The sequence below is a fragment of the Mustela erminea genome, chromosome 17 (assembly GCF_009829155.1).
Source record: "Mustela erminea isolate mMusErm1 chromosome 17, mMusErm1.Pri, whole genome shotgun sequence".
NCBI classification, from domain to species: domain Eukaryota; kingdom Metazoa; phylum Chordata; class Mammalia; order Carnivora; family Mustelidae; genus Mustela; species Mustela erminea.
Genome location: NC_045630.1, coordinates 6,389,407 through 6,409,091, shown reverse-complemented (window position 1 = coordinate 6,409,091; position 19,685 = coordinate 6,389,407). Strand labels below are relative to the sequence as shown.

The window sequence follows — 19,685 nt, the reverse complement described above, 5'->3', positions numbered from 1 at the left end:
TATGTGAGAAAACACTTTTCTCAGGATGGCCCCACCTCAGGAGAACATATTTGAAATCTTCAGGTGTCTTCCAATGTGGAGATTCGAAGATTCTGACACTCCTAAGTTATTCATTATTACGGCTAGTCAGAACCAAGCTAAAGCAGCTTAAATTAACGTCACATCCAAGCCAGTTTTGTCTTTGATGATGCAATGAAATAATAGATTGAGGCATGGATGAATTTTCCAAGTTTACTTTTTAATCTGTGACCAAAAAAGGGAAATTTATATTAAGATACTAATTTCCCAAGACAAGTTTATATTAAGATACTAATTTTCTTAGGTTTTTTTTTTTTTCAAACTGGACATAAGTGCCTCTTTGGACACAATCTGAATTTCCACTTTCTCTAAAAAAAATTATGCTCAAGAGAAAAATGAACTTGAAATGAGAGGATATTATTTTCTTTTTTTTTTTTTTTAAAGATTTTTTATTTATTTATTTGACAGAGAGGATATTATTTTCTTAATGATGTGCTGAAACTGGCATTTAAGTCAGAACACACATATTTCTTAATTTCTTAAGACTTCCAGAGAAGAAGAATAGTTCTAGAAAGCGTCTTATTTTTCAGATAACCACGTTACAAAAATAAAATACAGAAGGTGAAGAGTAAGACACATATACACACGCCCTTCCTTACTTGCATTCTCAGTGGAAAGTACATTTCTCCGGGCTTTGGTTTAAAGAAACGAACCATCATATAGAAAAACTACCACAGGCCGAAACAGCTAACCAGATGCTCACTCTGTCTGGCTCTGCCATGGCCTTCTAGGTGGAAATAATTACAGAGACACGAGAGAGCAGGATGGAAATTCTAGCCTTGTTGCTTGCTTCTTGCTGATTTATCTTTCTTTCAGTTCAAGATAAAATTTCAAGCATTTTTCTAGAGCCAACCATGTGTAAAATGTTTGGAATGACCTTCCTAAAGTCTGCAGAGGAACATTTCTTTGTTATCTCTGGCATTAAAAATATTCTTAATAGGTCTCCAATAAATTTAAAAAGCGTAACTTTCTATAGAAAATATTACCACCTGACACTGGGCTTCTTTTTCAGTTCAGTTATTTAACCTCAGTTTTTGCTGGGTTTTTAACCTCATCTTCAAAAATGTGCAGTAATAGAGAATCCTGGTATTATTTAAGAAAAGATGCGCTTTTTTGGTGAGGATTAAATTAGCTAATATAGGCGAGCACCTGAAGTGTGCCTGGCATATATTCGAGTAGATCTGAGCACTTATATCCAAACCCCTTCTTTGCCAGAGACCATCCCATTAATCCTTACAACACCTGTATTTACAGATTAGAAGACTCAGAAAGATGAATAAATTGGCCTGCATCTCTGTGTTTGGAACTGGCAGGTCTTGAGCACAGTAAGATCTGAATCCCACAATGCTGGACTCCCAAAGTACGACATCCCCCACTTTCCTAACCACCAATTCTGATAGGGTCCCTAATGTACCAGCCTCATGGAGAGGAGCCTTGGGCTAGACACTGAGTGAGAGTAACTCCAAAGTATGCAGGTGTGTTGAGTGAGACCAGGGAAACAGTCATTTTTAAGATACATATTCTCCGCAAACAAACAGATTCTGGGACATTCAGGATACTCTCACTGGCATCTCCCGAGACTAAAAAGAGGAGTGAGCACTGATGCTCCGCGGCGCCGCAGGGGGCCGGAGCGGAATCAACCTACGTTGGGCCTGCAGTGAAATGGATGAATACATTTTTTTTCTTGATTTGTTTATCAGTATTCATTATCAAGCTAGAACACAGCAGACTGATTAGGATTAAATTATTAAATATTTACCTAATCTGCCACTAAAGGAGCTTTTTTTAAAAAGCATACAAATTGGGAAATTGAGCAAGTCACTATCCCAAAATTTATTCCCAGACTTGTGCTCTGTCCCAGAGTGGATGTGGGTGACAGTTTTCCATATAATTGGCACCAAAGAGATGATTTGTCTGGGCAGTCGGTGTCCTCCCAAGTACATGTAGACGCCAGAGGTACTGAGGAGGATCACTCGAGCTTGACTTCGCATCATTCACTTTTGGCCTGAAAGAATTTTAAGAGATAGCAGATTCATAGTCTCAAGTGACCTCTATAAATCAGCCACTTGATCTGAAATCACTTCATGACACGCCATTAGCTGAATTCCATTTCTCTCAAGGACTGGATGTGACGTGCCTCCTTGTAGCTCTCAAACCAGTTCAAATATTGATCCATGAATAAAATAATAAATTTGAAGACTTAGATGTTCTATCAACACAAAGTATTCTACCAATATTGTCAATTTTAGCTGCTTCCAGACTTGTTTTTGGACCATACCGTATATTCTTATCAGAGTATTTGATTGCCCCTGAAAACTACTAAAGAAGCAATTCAACCACTCTTTCTTTTTAGGAGCACATTTACAAACTGATGAAAAGTGATTCATATCCACGTTTTATAAGATCCAGTGCCTACCAAGAGCTTCTACAGGCAAAGAAAAAGGTATTGGTTCTTTGTGACCTTTCTCGATCTGGTTCTCAGTTGTAATTGTGTGGAGTAATTCCTTCTGCTGAGCCCAGGGTATTGGACAAATGGTAAGTGAACATACTCTAAGACCTTCCCCAAACCTTCGTATTTTATAAGGGCCATTTAAGGTGGTTTTTTTTGTTTGTTGATGGCTTATTTTGTTTTGTTTGTTTCTGCAGATGTTCATGCTTTACGTTTTTTAGAAGTTTCCATGTTTCATGTTAGTCTTCTGTATGTCTAGTTTAAGGAAATAAAAATTCCATTAATGAAAAGGAAAGAACATCATTAGGTCAAAAACTTGAGGGTTTTCTCTTTCCAGTAAGCTCGTGTGTTCTTGGCCACATACCCCATGACTAAATATAGACTCATATTTTTCAGATTTTATTTATTTGTCAGAGAGAGACCGAGCGAGCACACACGTGCATAAGCAGGCAGAGGCAGAGAGAGAAGCAGGGTCCCTGCCCAGGAGCCTGGGATCATGAGCTCAGCCGAAGGCAGTGGCTTAACCCACTGAACCACCCAGGTGCCCCTAGACTTCTATTTTTCAATGATAGTTGTCAGAATATAGTAATGTTTGCTCCCGAATATTTTATTATTTATCCTGGGTTACTTAGTTTCCCTAGGATAAATTTTACACACCTAAGAAGGTAGCCAAGCACATTTTGGAAGAGCTGCAACAGACCTCATTATTCAGCTAATGTTTATAACCAGTATAAACAATAAAGAAGGGTATGGAAAATCTGAATATAAAAATCACTATTTTTTAATGTTAAAATAATCCATAACTTCTTGAAATTTTGAGATTGAATTATAATTTTGTGTGATTTATGACTGTCATCTGGGCTAATGGGAGTCTTCAAAGTCCATGGCCTTCACAGCTAGAAGCAGATACCCTGTCTTTGCAGGTGTCCAGTACAGCTGCCACTAGCCACATGGGGTTGTTAACATTTAAGTTTTATTACAAGTACATAAAATTCTAGCCATATTTCAAGTGCTCAGTGCCCCCGATTAAGGCTTCTGAATACTGGACAACATAGAATGAAGTTCCCATCTCTTCAGAAAGTTCTGTTGGACAGCCGTGCTCTGCAGAATCCATGTAATCGACAGAAATCTAGTCCTGACAGAAAATTAAGAGGGAATTCGGAGAATATTCCACTAGATTTTCAAATATGTAGGATTTACTCATGTCAGTGTAAAACCTTCACATATCTACTTCATTTAGTTTCATTTTATTTTGCTTGAAACCATACCATTTTGTTTGGACAGGAAGAGCTTTGGTGTTCAAAGTACGAACAAAAACAGAGCCTGTGACCTGTGTCGAGGGTCCTTCCTCGGCAGCTCTCCTACCTTCCTGGTCCCTTGATTTAGAACATGGATTTGCTGTTGCCTCATTTCATCATCCTTTTTCTGCTGTTTTCTTTGCTTTCTTTTTATTTATGCCCTATTTCCCTCTGCCCCATCCCCTCCAACTCATGTAAGTCGGAACACTCAATGGATCGCAGAACATCTTTTGAGAAATTTGCACAGAATGTGGTAAGTTTTATCTTTTTGAGGAATTGCAAATTATTGTCCAATTCAGAGAGTTTCCCAGTTTCTAACCCCATCTCTCACCCGCATCTTTTGATGTAACAGGTTAAGTACTGTCTTTATGCAGATTCAGAGCTTTGTGCTTCTTCCTGCTTATCTTTCTGGCCCAGCTCCTTCTGGAGTAGAGCTGTCATCCATGAAAAACCCACACGTATCAAACTGAGGTTTGGAAAGAAGTGCATATTACGACATATAAAATGAAGAAATTGTTACCTTTTCTGTATTTTATTCCATGCATCCCTTTCTTAAAGACAGTGCATGCGTTTCTACGTGCTCTCTTAGCCCCTCCTAAAGCTTAGAAGGTGAAGGACAATGAGAGTGCTGTGCTTTCTACTTCTGCAGGGAGAAAATGACCTAATGAGTTGGTACAAATGGTGGTCGGTGACAAGATGCACCTCACCAACGACCCACCAGCATGCTTTATGGTTCAGGAAGGTGTGGAAAACTGTTGCCTAAATCATCCAGGAAACCAGCAGTTTTCCTGCCACTGTTTTCTTAGCATTTGCCATGTGTTTTGGTGATATTTTGGTGATATATTTGTTTGTGGGACTTATTTTTTTTTTTTTTGTATTGTGCCAGTGCCTTTGGAACTTTCTGACATTGTGTAAGCTCAAACTAAAGCCTTCAACACATTTATTTTTATAGGGCAGAAACATCCCTATTTTCCCATGCCATAAAAACTGTACACCAACACTGAGGGCCAGCACTAACCTGTTATGAAAAGAGGTAGAAAACTCTTGGTTTATACTCAAGTTCGTCTGCACTGTCTGTTGAGTTGTGTGGTTAGCTCCATGCTGCTGTGCGTGTGTGTGTTGTGGCTTTTGCTGTGATGGCCAGTTAAGTGGAGTTATGTGTGTTGAAATGTAAGCAAACTGGATTCAACAAAGATGCTGTCTTTGTTCTTAGTTTCCTTCCAGGACCTTTGTGGTGGGGAATGTCAATCAAGTTCTCTTGATGAATTGCCGGTTGGGACTGGGCACAGGGTACTTGAAAGACTTTACAAAGCAGTATATACTTCGAACATTCAATGTGATTGCACCAATTAAAGGGCTGGAAAATGAAGGGCTCCAGGAATTAATCATTCTATAAACTTCACAAAATTTTGGCTGGCTCTATTGGGATCTCTGACCTTTCAAATCAAATTTTCCTAAACTGCCTCCTAAGTCACATGGGAAGATAAAGACAGTATTTTTAAAAAGCCTCAAGATTTTGCTGGAGAAAGTAGACATAGGCCGCTGCACAGTGCTCTGTGCGATGTTTAAGAATCATTCCAAATTCATCCTTTTCTAAAACAATGCTGACAGAATTTTTTTCTAAAGATTAGAATGGAAATTTCTGTGCTCTAATTAAAAATAATAACAACATAAGGAAGAGGAAGGGAAGGAGCAAGATGGGGATCTCTCCTCCAACACCATCCCCAACCCTTAAAATAGTCCCACGCTGTCCCACGCTGCAAGCTTTAAGTAGGAATTAAGGGGAAGACAGGTTCAACCATCTCCTGCCTTCGGTCCAAATTCACGCAGGAAATGACCGCTACATCCCAGACATGTGCTGTGTCTCAGGAGTAGGTAGAGGGTAGAGACCTTAACTGCTCCAGAGCCCGATGATATAAACAAGATGTTGTGACACACACAAGAAAGAGAAACTATTTCTGCTTGGTGCTGGAGTGAGATCCGGGCACCCACAGGAAATGTCAGAATTCCCAAAGGAAGTGACATTTAACGGGACATACAGGACTTCATTAGGATGAGAAAGGCTCCTGTCCTTTTAAGAAGGCGAGAGAAGGCCGGAATCACCGCAGAAGGGGAAGCTGAGGGACATTCATGCCGCGCACAAAACATACTAAAACGTTACAATCTTCAGACACAACTGTTCAGGGTTACCTTTTTCCATCCAGGAAAACCAAAAAGTAGTATTTTTCATTGAATATCTTGTTTCTTTCATGCTCTTAAAAAAAAAATGGAATAAGAAAATTAGAAAGGCTCTCCGATTTCCTCAAAAGCATACAATTATATTTATTAGTCTTGAGAACTAAGTCTCCATCCTGGAAACTGTCTGTATATAAAAGTGAAAATGTATTATACAACATTAAATCTTGGGATGGTAGTTTCTTTTTCAAGTTCCTTTTAAGTCTTTCTATTCTCATTTCTTATTTTCCTTTGGTTCTGTTGTTCCATGTTTATGATTTCTTTTAGGGTCAGCAGGTATGTGAGACATCTTAAGTATTTACACAATAAACTGAACAGGATATCTTTTTTTTTTTAAAGATTTTATTTATTAATTTGACAGAGAAATTACAAGTAGATGGAGAGGCAGGCAGAGAGAGAGAGATAGGGAAGCAGGCTCCCTGCTGAGCAGAGAGCCCGACGCGGGACTCGATCCCAGGACCCTGAGATCATGACCTGAGCCGAAGGCAACGGCTTAACCCACTGAGCCACCCAGGCACCCCTGAACAGGATGTCTTTACAGGGCCAATAAAGTGATTCTATCACAAGATGAAGAATAAGCAATTTTATTTTGACCAGGAAGACGTAATGAAGGAAATATGGAGTTTCAATAATCATTTTAAAGGAGTCCTAGGTGCTGGTTAGTCTGGTACATACAGGGAGGCTACAGGACAGACTATTCAAGAAAGAAATGGACTAGGGAAAACATGAACAAGTACATCGACTGCGAAAGGAACTGGGCAAAGGGCGATGACAAGCGCTCCTCTTCCTTGGCTCTGCACTAGGGACTTTGTGTCAACATCATCCGACCCTGCAAGTTAGATATTACTACACTCCTACTAGTACCTGCATTTTATAGGTGAGAAAATGAGAGTCAGAGAAGGTGCATATCTTGCCCAGAATCACAGAGCTATTAAAGGAGCTGACACTGACCCAGAATTTATTTTGTTCCTGAATTCATTCTTTCTCCATTGATCACCTTGTTCCTTAATACTCTTCCAATTGGCAGAAGATAGATAAATCCTCCCCCGTCTGCCTCTGAGTCCCTTTCCACTTAGTGTCTACTTGTACGAGTTTACGTCCCTGTTCCAGGGCGGCCATTTTCATAACCTGGCTTATAAAAATGGCACCCGTTTCGTTTCACACGAGAATCAAAAATACTTTGCTAGACAGTTCTTCCCAATGCCATGGAAACTTCTGTCGGTCACTGAGACTAATCAGCTCTTGTCAGCGCTTTAGAGAATAGTTCTAATAAACAGGCATTTTTTTGTGTTCCAAAGACAGTCATTCCTTTCTGCTTGTTTCGTTTTGTTGTTGCTATTTTACGTACATGACAGTCTTGGGAGATGACTAAGCAGGTGTCACCAGCCTTTCACAGATGAGCAAATGAGCAGGGAGGGGAGTTCACTTTACCACCATCACCCAGCTGCTGAGAACTAGAACCAGGACTGGAAACAAAGTTTTCTGACTTTAAATCCATTATTCCACTGACGACTCATTTTCCCTTCATTATGCCCAACACTGACGGGAGCAGAATAACCCATACCCCATAAGACATCTTCACCTTGCCCTGTTGTCTCAAGACATCTCATTTCCTGTGATCTACTTTTTTATTACTTTGTTTTCCTTGCCATTGGATAAGGCCTTAAGAGCAAAGTCTTTCAAGGTTTACTACGTTGTCTCCTGGCTTTGAATGTTATTGAGTTGATGTCCTTCTCTTTGACAAAGTTCATGTGCTGCACTAATTCTGTTTTCTTCCTCCATCACCATCACCAAATCTGACACCATTTCTCTAACCACTGCTCTCATGACCTCTGTCTGCCACACAAAACCCCAAGGAGAACAGACCGAAAATAAAAGGAAAAACGGGAGGAGAATCGAGAATCCATGGCTTCAACCGACATTCATAAACCAACATGCCAACTGCACCTCTCACCTCCTCTCCTTAGTGTGTGTGAAGGGGAATTAAATCAGCCTGGCTCTGAGCTGGAGAAGGAGAAATGGGAAACAGAGAGTGTTCATGCTGAACTCCCAGGCACTCACCTGATATAACCTCTCTTGGGGGAAAAGTTCACTCTTTCTCAGTGAAGCGCAGTGTCGGCAGAGCCCGTAAAAGAATCAACAGGAAAGATGATCTTGACTATCTCGGTGTCCGGTCTCCACTGCCCTGGTGTGCTAGTGCATTGCGTTTGGAAGTTGTGCTCTGGAGATGGCCACAGATTTCCAGGAGTTGTGGAAACTCTGTGAGGGAATTTTAGCAAAAGCACTGAGCTGACTCTGAAATTAATCTTTTGAGATGAAATCTTTATTTAACTCTATAATTAGTTAGTATGCATATAGATAAGAACAATTGTAAATATAAATCCTACAACCTGCTTGGAGTTAAAGTGTGAAAGATAAAAATACTTAGTTCTTTTAAAATGTTTTCAGTGACATCTATTTTTTTTAATATAAATTTTTTTCAAGATTTTACTTAAATTCTAGTTAATGTACAGTCTAATATTGGTTTCAGAAGTAGAATTTAGTGATTCATCACTTACACAGAACACCCAGTGCCCATCCTTAATCCCCGTGCTTCGTACCCAACACCCACCTGGCCCTCCCCCACCCACCTCCCCTCCATCACCTGTTTGTTCTCTAGAGTTAAGAGTCTCTCACAGTTTGTTTCCCTCTCTTCATTTTGCCTTCCCCTATGTGCATCTGTTTTGTTTCTTAAATTCCACATATGAATGAAACCGTATGGTTGTTGTCTTCCTCTGACTTACTTCACTCAGCATAACACACTCTAGCTCCATCCATGTTGTTGCAAAGGGCAAGACTCCATTCTTTTTGATGACTGCGTAATAGTCCGTCATCTTTATCCAATCACCCGTCACTGACTATCTGGGCTCTTTTCTTATTTTTGTATCCTTTGGGTAAATATTTCCTAGTGCAATTGCTGGGTCATAGGGTAGGATCCAAAATCTATAAAGAACTTACCAAACTCAATACCCCAAAAATAAATAATCCAGGTAAGAAATGGGCAGAAGACATGAAGAGACATTTCCTCAAGATCATGACCTGAGCCAAAGTTAGATGCTTAACCAACTGAGCTACCAACTTGCCTTGTAACTCTTAAAATTTCTAATTGTGACAGTTTGAAGTTTTCTTTTCTACTATTAACTCTTCCAGCAAACTTGGTCCAAAAATGTTCTAGCATAAATGTAGATTTACTGGTGCTAGAAGTTCTACTCTTCCACCTATATTTCTTCTATTTTACTGGCCAAGTTCTTGTTATCATCAAGTGTGGATTCATACAGCAGGTGTTGATCCTGCCAACATGTTCTCCTATCTCCAGTTTTTCTCACCTGCTCTATACCCAGATCTTCTGCAGAGATGAAAATGGCTCAGTGTGTGGATCCAGGATGCAAGGTGTCTCCTTGATTACTTTCTTTTATACTCTGCTCCTCTACCTGGAGACCTCACAGAAGTCCTTGCCTGCCGTAAATGCCTCCTGCATTTGTCGGGTCCTAGGACTCTTTCTGGTTCTATCTTTGTCCACTTGCAGAGCTTGTTGCCCCCACTAGGCAGTAAGCAGGTCCCTTGCTTGGACCTCACCTTTCCCCTGCCTACTCTGTGCTGCTCTAAGAGAAACTGTGTGATTTTCATGAAGTAAGCTAGTGGGAAGCTTGTAGGGAGTTAGTTCTGTTCACTGAAGAGTTAACTCTTCCAAGAATGAGCCAATTTAGGTGCACATGTTAATGGTGTCCCCAAAGGAGTTACTTCTGTTAACATCTGTGATGAACTGTCATCTTCCTAACAGTAGTGGCTATGTCAGAATGGCTATGGCTATTATGCATGTATTCTAAGATAAGGAGCAAAGTATCTGGCCCGAAGTAGGCGTTTAAGAACTGTATTGTTGTTGTTGTTGGATAAAAGAATCCAATAGTGCTTGGATACAGAAGTAGTACTGGGTTATAAACTTGTTACCTAGCACCTCCCAGGTGGTTTCCAGCTACCCAGGAAGCTGGCACCTTATAACCACTGGTGCAAACCAAGGCCTCCAGTATATTAAAACAGGACTTCGGGAAATGCTGTTCAACTTCTGTCCTTGGCATATGTACTAGCAACAGGGAAGTTTCCCACGGGCGCCTTTCTACTCAGCAGCCTCAAAACATTCCTGAGAAACCTCCGGGGTTGCACTGGATGCTCCCGGACCAAAAACTACTCTACAGTCCACAGCTTACAGAAGTTCAGTGGCAGTTTAGGAACTAATGATGCTACTAGGGGAAAATAAAGCTATGTTGTCCAAACGAAATAGGCTATATTTCACACCAATCAATCTACATCATGCTGCAGGGAACCTGAAATTGCTTTCTAAGCTGTCACCACAAATAGTTTCAGTAAAACAAGATGAACAGCCATATTTGCCAACGACAAAATGATAAATGAGAGGAGTTGCAGGTCCGTACGAGAAAGGAGAAAATGGTTCATCCTTGAGTGTTTACTGGTGAGATCTATGGTGGGGAAATCCAGTGACCAGTTTATATTTACCTAAGATGCTCTAGGAATTTTTTTAACACGGATATCTATGAACATACCTGTCATCTCAAGCCACAAAGCCTACAGAACTCAACCAGAAAAAATGCACAAAGTTCTCCCTGAGGTAAATTCCAAATAGCTGTACAGATATAAAATCAAAACGTCCCTTCTCTTAGTTCATAATCCTACCATGATGGAGGTTTCTATGAAGAAGATGACCGGCTTCATTAGGAGGGACATTTATGTCCATCAAGGACCTCACTAAGTCCATAGAGGTGTCACTGTAACGCAACTTCATTAGTATAAACACAACCTAGATAATGACCTTCTGAATATTCTAAGGTTTGTCTCCACTTCATTGTGGTAGAAATTCATTTCTTATTTTCAAAAATCTACTTTTCTGTAACCTTCATATACTGACCCTAATTCTATCTCCAGAACCAGACAGAATAAAACAAACATTGATCTAGATCTAGACAGCTATTGAATTACTTGAAGATGTGATTACATCCACTCTTCTCAAGTGTTCTTTTTCCTTCTTTTAGTTAAAATCTCTAATTCACTATTTTTCTGTGTGGTTCAACTCCCCATACCCCATATCTCAAAATCACCAGGGACTTAGAAAACACAGATTCCATGGCTTCATCCCAAATAAACGGAGTCAGTCATTTTCTCTCTCCCTCTCTCTTCTCTTGCTCCCCCCCCCATTTGCATTTGTTACAAATACATCAGAACAATAATGTTTAAGAACTGTGACCTAGGTAGAAGTATTCCGACCCGACTTCTCCTTATCAGAGATCAGTGGTTCTCACATTTGTCTGTAGCAGGAACACCTGGTAAGACAGATTTCTAGACCTCACACTCACGAGGTCTGAATAGTTTTCTGGTGGGATCTAAGAATTTTCATTTTTAACTAATTCTTAAGTGATACTGTTCCTACTGGCTTTGAGACCACACTCTGAAACCACTGCCCTAAATGATGCTCTCCCCTCCCCGTTGATAGAGGCCAAGGGCACATCGAATGTCCCAGCTGAGAGGCTACTGTCCAGTTGCGCCCACATCGCTTTGCAACCAGCAGTTGAATTACATGGTTAAGGGTCAATTGTGTTTGTTCCCATGTTCAGTTTATCGTAACTGAATTGATATTAATTACAAAATTTATTTAAATATATTAGCTGCTGAAATTTGACTATGAAAATAAAAAAGACACTTCTATGAACACTAAGCTTAATTACCTGGAAGGGGAGATACCACGATCACGAAGGTGGTTTTCCCAGGGCGAGGCTTATCCATTGCACTGCAGATGTGCTGACCCCTGCGATGTCCCCTGCGATTTCCCCAACTGCATAATTTGTGGTAGTGGGCGACCGCATTCATGCTTTAAAGAGAAGACGCCTTAAAAATTGCTACCAAATTAAAGCTGAGGGAGACCTGCCTCAGGAACGTGTATTGAATAATCCCCCGTCCCCCGGTCATCTTAGCTGCTTACCTCCTCTGTCTGCTCCGGTCCGCCGGCAGAGTCCTCCAGAACGTAACTGAACACGATACTCGAGACGCAGCCCTCCCAGCAGAGACTGGGAATACCGTCTTCCAGTAGGAACGGAAACAGGAAGAAAGAGCAGGTCATGTAACTTTTACAGACCAGCCTGAAAACTGCAGGGGCTCCCCCACCTCAGCTCTCGGCAACTGTGTCCAGTCTGACGGGGTAGCGGGGTGATGGACCCGGGAGGGCATGTGACGTGATGAGCGCTGGGGACTATACGAGACTCAGGAATCACCGTATTCTCCCTCTGAAACAAATAACACACTGCATGTTAATTAATTGAATTTAAATTTCAAAAATGAAAAAAATTAAAAATGAAACTATAAACCCTTTTGAAGGAAGGAACTACATCATGGTTGTATTTCCTTGCTTAATAGAACCTGGACACATAAATGCTCCCCTTATTAGAAGGAAAAAAAAGAAAAGAGACAAAAACAAAAACAAAAACAAAAAACAACCCAGACTCTTAAATATAGACAATAAACTGGTGGTTGGGAGAGGGGAGATGGGGGGGGTGATGTAGGTGAAGGGGATTAAGGGTCTTCTTAGTCACGATGAGCTCTGAGGAATGTATAGAATTATTGAATCATTCTACTGTACACCTGAGATTAATATAACACTGAATTATACTGGAATTTAAAAATTAATTTTTTAAATATAGTCATTTGGGGCTTAAACTGCAAAAAAAAAAAAAAAAAACAACCTTTTTTTTCATGACTTCAGATGAGATCTCCTCAATCTTTTGCTGCTAGAATTCTGGCTTATTTATTTTAATCTAAGTTTGGTTCTTTAGCCTTCTTTTCAGTAAACTCTGTCTTGTGAGTTATAACTTTACAAAAGTTTTTAGAGCATTTCTTTGTTACCCAACCTTTTAACCACGATTAACAAATTTTCATTATACATACATCTTACCAGAACTACATCAGTTTAATGGTGAGAATAACTGATTAAAATGCCATCAAGAACAGAGAGGAAAGGGCGCCTGCACAGCTCAGTCTGTTAAGCCTCCGCACACACTTAAGAATGGTTTGGAATGGTTTGGAGAGGCGCCTGGGTCACTCAGTGAAGCAGCTGCCTTCGGCCCAGGTTAGGACCCCAGGGTCCTGGGATCGGGCCGTGCCCAGCTCCGGAGGGAGCCCGCTCTCTCCCTCTCCCCGCTGCTTGTGCGCTCTCGCTCACTCGCTCGCTCTCAAAATTTTCAAAACAAAAACAGAGAGGAAGATGGACTTCTACTACTCCAGTAACTGCACATCTTGGAGACAGTCTGGTTAGTTAGGAACCTCACCCTTCTCTGTCTCAGCCACAGAAGTACCATGAACGACCGCTACATGTCTCACTCCCCAAACCTTTGCTAGAGCAGCCCCTGTCCTCAGTCTGGAACACCCATGAGCAGGTACGTGGCAAAGATCTAACCTAGTTTACCTGCAGAAGAACAATACAGAAGAATTAGAAGAACAATATGCCTTTAGAAAAATGAACAAAGCATTTGAACAGTTTTAAAAGGATATATGAGAGAATTAACAGAAAATCTATCTTCATTAATAGCCAAATATAATTTAAAAAGCCACAAAATAACTTTCCCTCCAAATAGGTTAATTTTAATATAATACCTAGTGTGAGAAAAGGGGTAAGGGAATCAGTGACTTCCTACACCGTTAACAGGAATATGAATTGCTAAACAGTATCTTTGAACAAAACTTTACATAATGTGTCAAAAGTTTAATAATTCTTCTTACATTTTCAATCAGGATTAAATTATTAGCAGTTGAATTACTAAGAAAACCTACATGCATACAAGAATATTCACTGCCTCATGTAACTACCAAATATAAAACACAACCTTAGTGTACAACAATTATACATTATTAGTTTCTTAAATACATTAAGGTAGATCTACCTGATGGAGTTTTATGCATCTATTAAAACTTAGATTTTTGAGAAGTGGTTTTCATCTTTTTTTTTAATTGCCAACCACATTTGACATAGTAACGCATATGTGTGTGTTTGTGTGTGTATATATATATTGTATTACTATATAAACTGTGTGTTTATATGTGTGTGTAACTAAAGTAACATTTCAGAAACAGTACATTCCATTATGTGTGATGCACTTTGATATATTCCAAGCTATTCTATAATATTTAGTTTTTTTCGTAGTGTTGGTAGCATCTATCTAAATTGATCTCCTTACCCACTAATGCAGTGAACTTGAACAAAACATTATTTTAGAAAAAAACATACAACTTGATTAATCAAAATATAATCACTTTGTTACTCATAATAAACCAATACTATGCATAGTATAATTTCAGTTTTGTAAAAAAATTAAAACATTTTATACACTATTTTAGGAAAATATTTTAAACTGAGGAAATAAGGTATTTGGCTTTAATTATTCTTTCTCAATCCAAACAGGTAGCTAGTAATAAATACATAAATGTAAATAGGTTCATAAACCCTCTCTTTTTAGTACATAATAAAGAGGCTTTTTTGAGTCCTCCACACTGTATGCGCCGGCTCCCAACCGGCTACGGAGTCCGTCCGTCCTTCTTTCCCTCCGTCCGTCCGTCCTTCTTTCCCTCCCTCCTTCCTTCCTTCTTCCCAGCGATGTGAGCTGATCTTTAACTTTGTAGGAACAGACACTCTCCAGTAAACTCACGTGCCAGTTTCCCCAGGAGAAGTGGCTTCATTTCAAGCAGGGAGAGCTCTCCAGTGTAGGCGTTCAACAGGCCCAGGTCCTGTCAGTCAGTCAGTCTCCAGGGTGCGCCGCGTCCCCCATCTCACTCCACTAGGAATCTCCTCCATTAAGTCAAAAGTTAACCCAAGACATTTGAGTCTCATTCCCTTAGTTTCTAGACGCTTGTTTTTAAAAATACAGTATCAGCCCAGGAGCTCAACTCACGCAAGGAGTGGAGTATGTCCCGGGGGATTCTGTAACGTTCATGTTGTTTAGCAACTTTTGATTGCTTCGCCAAGCCAGCTGATTTGATGAGTCACATGGCTTGTAAATGGGCTAGTTCTGATTCTAAGGGCAAGACAGTCCGGAGAGGGACTTCCCAGAGGAGTTTAGGGGGCAGTGAGAAGGCTCTAGAAAGAACTTGGATAAGAAGGTCATCTTTGAAAAGCGGGTAGAATCTGAACAGGTACCTCAGAAGAGCTAAGAACAAACACTAAGGAGGCTCATTCTGACCTTTTGGCGGGGAGAGGAGGCGGGTATTTTCCTCACTACGACAGCATCTCTGGAGCATGTGAGAGGGAGGTGAGAGGTGAGGTGTTACTGTGAGGGACCGGAAAACTGCCTGTTTATATGATTTTATGTGACAACTATATTGTAGATTAGGTAGGTGCTCTCCGTTTTCACTTAGACAGCAGCAAAATCTGAGCTGTATTTTTGACCTGAAATGGATTATATACTTTTTTTTTTTTTTTTTAGCTTTTTGCCTATTAACTATTACACAACCTCATAGGATACTGAACTCTTGTTTTATTTCGGGTTCCTGTCTTTGTCTTTCTCCATGGATTGCTGTCTCCACTGCAGTCCTTTTTTTTTTAGAATCTGACAAGAAAGGGTATAAATGACATAACACATGCATCGGGATTTGGCTAAAAATAAATATTACTTGTACAGAATTCAGTTGTAAGCAGGTTTCCGGAATTAAGATTTTAAAACTGAACTGTACAGGTTTCTCAGATTCATCAACTTGGGAAAATTATGAAAAGTTAATTGCCCGATTTAATACAGCCTCTGAGGAACTGCACTGAAAAGGATTTATAGGAGAGGAGGTGTGTAAATACATCCTTTCTTGCCTACAAGAAAAGATCAATGCTCTTTTTAAGATTTTCCAATAGAGTGAGCAACCATATTTCCCTGTGCACTAGAATAGTGCCTGTTTTCTTCCAGTTTGTGAATAAGGCGGGATTTTCAGAGGCTTTACAGGTAGATCCCAGTCATCTAGATCTTCAAATTCACGTGACTCTTTGGGCACCTGAGCTTTACTTTGGGCACAGAGCTTTACTTTGATCCCAGACTGGGGCATGGAACCCTTTTTTTTTTTTTTAAACTGTTAGTTGTACCCAAATTTGCTTCAATACACACAACAAATATCCTTATTACATATTTGGTAAGACGATATCACACCAAGTCTTCCATCGTGTGACTGTTTCCCATTTCTGCTCATCTGTTTTCCTATGATCACAAATCCCCAGGTTGACTATGAGCCTGCGTTCTTCTACTATTTTCTATGAATGAGTACTCTATGAACAGCCTGTCAAGCTAACCTTGTACCTCACCTCCTTTTTAATGAAACTCCTACCAGGCCAAGTCCTAATAGCTTCAAGGATGTTTCAAAAGTCTGTAGAAAGAGAGCCATATTAATATATTTGTTAAATTTACAAAGTTGACAGTAATTTTCACAGTCCAAATAAAAAATGATTATAGAGAGTTTCAAATGACTTTCTATTCCAATGTGACTATTTCATTCTTCCCAGTAGTTTTAAACAAATCACACTAATCTGTAGTTTTAAAAGTAATAATTTACATTAGCATCTTTCCCTCCTCTGCCCCATAAACATTCACTCTTGTGCCTCAAGCAATATGGCATTTTCTCCATCCCACATATGGCATTAGAAACAGCCCGTTTTAAAAATAAATCATTCAGCCTCAGAACAAATATATATAAACTCATGTACACACGTATTAATAGCACAAGAAATGAATACAGTAGTAAATGTAGGCGATCGTGTGGTCTCCAAGTACAGAAAGGTAGCTTTTAGATTCCAACATTATTTAAGCAATCTATGGCCCAGGTTTGGGATGGGAAAGCAGCATAATTTTAGATTCCAATTCATTAGCAACTTTATGCCCTATTAGAGTCAGAACAGACTGCGGGTGTCAGTGTCCTAATGAGAAAGCATTTAACGATAAAAACAGTAATTAACTCTATAACTAGAGCCATCATGAACTTAGTACATAGAATGTCCCAGGAACAGTTCTAAGCAATTTAGTTTCCTTGTTCTTCAGAAAAAGCTTTTCGGTAGGTTCTGTGATTATCCCCATGTCACGGATGCGCAAAAGCACAGAAGGGGCAGCAAGAAGGAGCCAAACACACCTCGTCCGTAAGGCCCACAGACAACGGAAAGTCGGGAGTCTCGTAATGAACTCCTTTTCTTTTCTTTTTTTCCTTCCCAAAAGTGACTAAAGCATAGCCAGTGGGAAGGCATCTTCTACTCTTAGTTGCTAGATGCTAAGTTTTGAACCCTTTTCCCCAATTAAAAGAAAAGGGCGCTTGATTTCCCACTGCTGTGCTCCACGTCAGCCACAAGGCCCTTGTCCGCCACTGTAAAGAGTGTAAAGAAAGCTTGATTTTGAAATTATTGATCATTTCTTAAGCATATTGCTCTTTTCCCAAAGTATGACCATGAGCGATAATTTCTCTCCAGTACAACCCTGCCTCTCATCAAACTCTGACCCGTATTAGGTAGCAGATCAAGACTGCTCTTATGACTAATTCCTTCCTAACGTGTCTTTCTCAAAAAATCTTTTGACTTTACATTATTTTATACTCTGAAAAAGACAAACTCCATTCAAATAAGTGGACCATCTTATTTTTATTACTAGAACATATAAAAAGAGATGAAACAGGAAGCACCAGCTGACAACCTGCAGCTCTGATAGAAATTTAAAACTTTCTCGAGTACTAGTATTAACAGGGACAGTGTTGGCTTTCAAGATTTCAGAAAAGTGAGTTATGTACTCTAGGTATTAACACAATATATGGAATCAGAATATAGGGGATGTTTATGGGGTTGGGGTTGAGGTTGGAGGAAATAAGGTGGAAAAAGATAGGGAGATGTCTGGTTTGAAGTAGGGAGCCGAAAGATTATCTGTAGATGTACAATTGGCATCTTTTTCTCCATTACCATATAGGATAGGGGACAGACTCAATGTTGAGTTTCTACCAATTACACCTTTAATAGTGAATTTTGTTTAATTAAATCATATCCTCTGCATATGTAGATATTTAAAAACATGACACTAATTCCAGCAATTGAACGAGAATGCATTCACATTGCTACCTTTCAGAGCAGTTTACTAAGGTTTGTTTCAAGATGTTTATAACCAGTTGCAAATCTAGGTGTTGCATCATTGCTAAGCCTTGATGAAATGTTTATGGACATGTTTTATTATTTGCTAATCTGTGCTGTGAACCCATCAGTCTGTTTGCAGTGGGGAGGAAGTGGATGGAGGGGGGAGGGGCGGATCATTTTGTCTGATGTGTTGGTGGAGGGAGGAAATTTGAGCTAAGATGTACCTAAAGGGTTCTGTTTTGACCCGTGCACAAAAATCAGCTGCATTAAACAAATGCTACTCATAGGTTTTCAGTGATCATACTGGTTTTTTTTCCTGTGTTTTATATTTTTTTCTCAGGGGAAATCTCTCACATCAAAGAGGTTAACAAGCCTCGTTCAGTCTTACTAAAAGGATATCACCGTGTAGCATGGAAACGACTGGAGTCCCTGCAGAGACTTTGTAGCTCTTTGTTAGTACCTGGAGCAGAGGACGTTAGACCAAGAAGGTGCATGAGCAAAGGACCTGAATTGTTCTCTCTTTGTGTACATTAAGGCGTTGCCATTTCAAGTGACTCTGCCATCTCAATGCCTCCATTTCAAAACGTTGTCTGCTTACTTTCTCCTTGTACTACGCTGGATCTGTGTCTTTTCCTTTTTAACAAGTTCAAGTGAAGTAAACCTTTTTTTCCCCCTTTCTCTTTCTCTTAAAGCTTCTGCTAGACACACGGTTCACTGAAAATTCACTCAAACACTGGAAGAATTGTAAAAGAAAAAACATATATCAATAAGTATACATATGGCTTCACATTTATTAAACAATAAATTAGCAAAGAAAGTTTCATTTCACCAAGTGTTCACAGTCAGAAACAAGCTCCTGTCTTTGTCTGTTGTCTGTACATTCTCGGTTAATGTTTCTTGCATTTATTTTTATACCATATTTAAATAAGAAACACCTTTTACTCCAAATGTATTAAAGTTGATCCCTTCTCTGTAAATTTGTGTATGTTTATATTGTTGTTTTATCTTTCATTAAAAGATGCAGAATCTCCTTGTTCTTGTAACTTTTGACTTCTGCATGCTGACAAAAACCAAAACAAAGCAAAACAACAACTACAAAAAAAAAAAACCACTGAGAAAGCATCCACAGATGTAGAGTTGGAATCTGAAGCTATCACCCGGTGTGTTTATTTCAGGGCTTCAAAGCAAGCTTAGATGGCACAGGAGTCAGGAGCTGACAGAGACTGTTTCGTCCGGGAACTAACCCAGGACCAGGCCAAGGCTTTCTCTCCCGATCAAGAGCAACACAAATGAGCCTTCCACATGTTCAGATTTCCCATGTTCAGAGCTATTTCCCAGGCCTTTCAGCCTCATTATGAAGATGCATCTCTAGGTTTTGCTAATGGATATTTTTACGAGAATTGGGTTTTGAGTGTGACTTCCCCACTCGGGAACTTCTTTAAAGTGTAATTCTAGA

The 19,685-nt window shown here is 39.8% G+C and overlaps 1 protein-coding gene, 1 long non-coding RNA gene and 1 other non-coding gene across 6 annotated transcripts in view; 2 read left to right on the top strand and 1 right to left on the bottom strand.

The window, feature by feature from the left end:
• RGS7 (regulator of G protein signaling 7) overlaps positions 1–19,259 on the top strand; it is a 494,238-nt gene extending 474,979 nt beyond the window's left edge. For 3 of the 4 annotated variants that reach the window (XM_032318238.1, XM_032318235.1, XM_032318236.1), the window contains 3 exons: positions 2,432–2,521; positions 4,778–4,858; positions 18,570–18,682. In XM_032318238.1, coding sequence (XP_032174129.1) covers positions 2,432–2,521; positions 4,778–4,852 — 165 coding nt within the window. In that variant the 3' untranslated portion in view covers positions 4,853–4,858; positions 18,570–18,682. Of the gene's footprint in view, positions 1–2,431; positions 2,522–4,777; positions 4,859–18,569 lie in introns of all 4 variants that reach the window. The other variant, XM_032318237.1, reaches the window with a different exon arrangement.
• Positions 2,516–8,312, bottom strand: LOC116576235. The gene is made up of 4 exons (XR_004280078.1): positions 8,122–8,312; positions 6,016–6,079; positions 4,157–4,291; positions 2,516–2,782 (listed from the first exon to the last, which is right to left on the bottom strand). It is a non-coding gene; the product is annotated as an uncharacterized LOC116576235 (long non-coding RNA).
• Positions 11,827–11,997, top strand: LOC116576844. The gene has a single exon (XR_004280307.1). It is a non-coding gene; the product is annotated as a U1 spliceosomal RNA (small nuclear RNA).
• Positions 19,260–19,685: the final 426 nt, after the last annotated feature.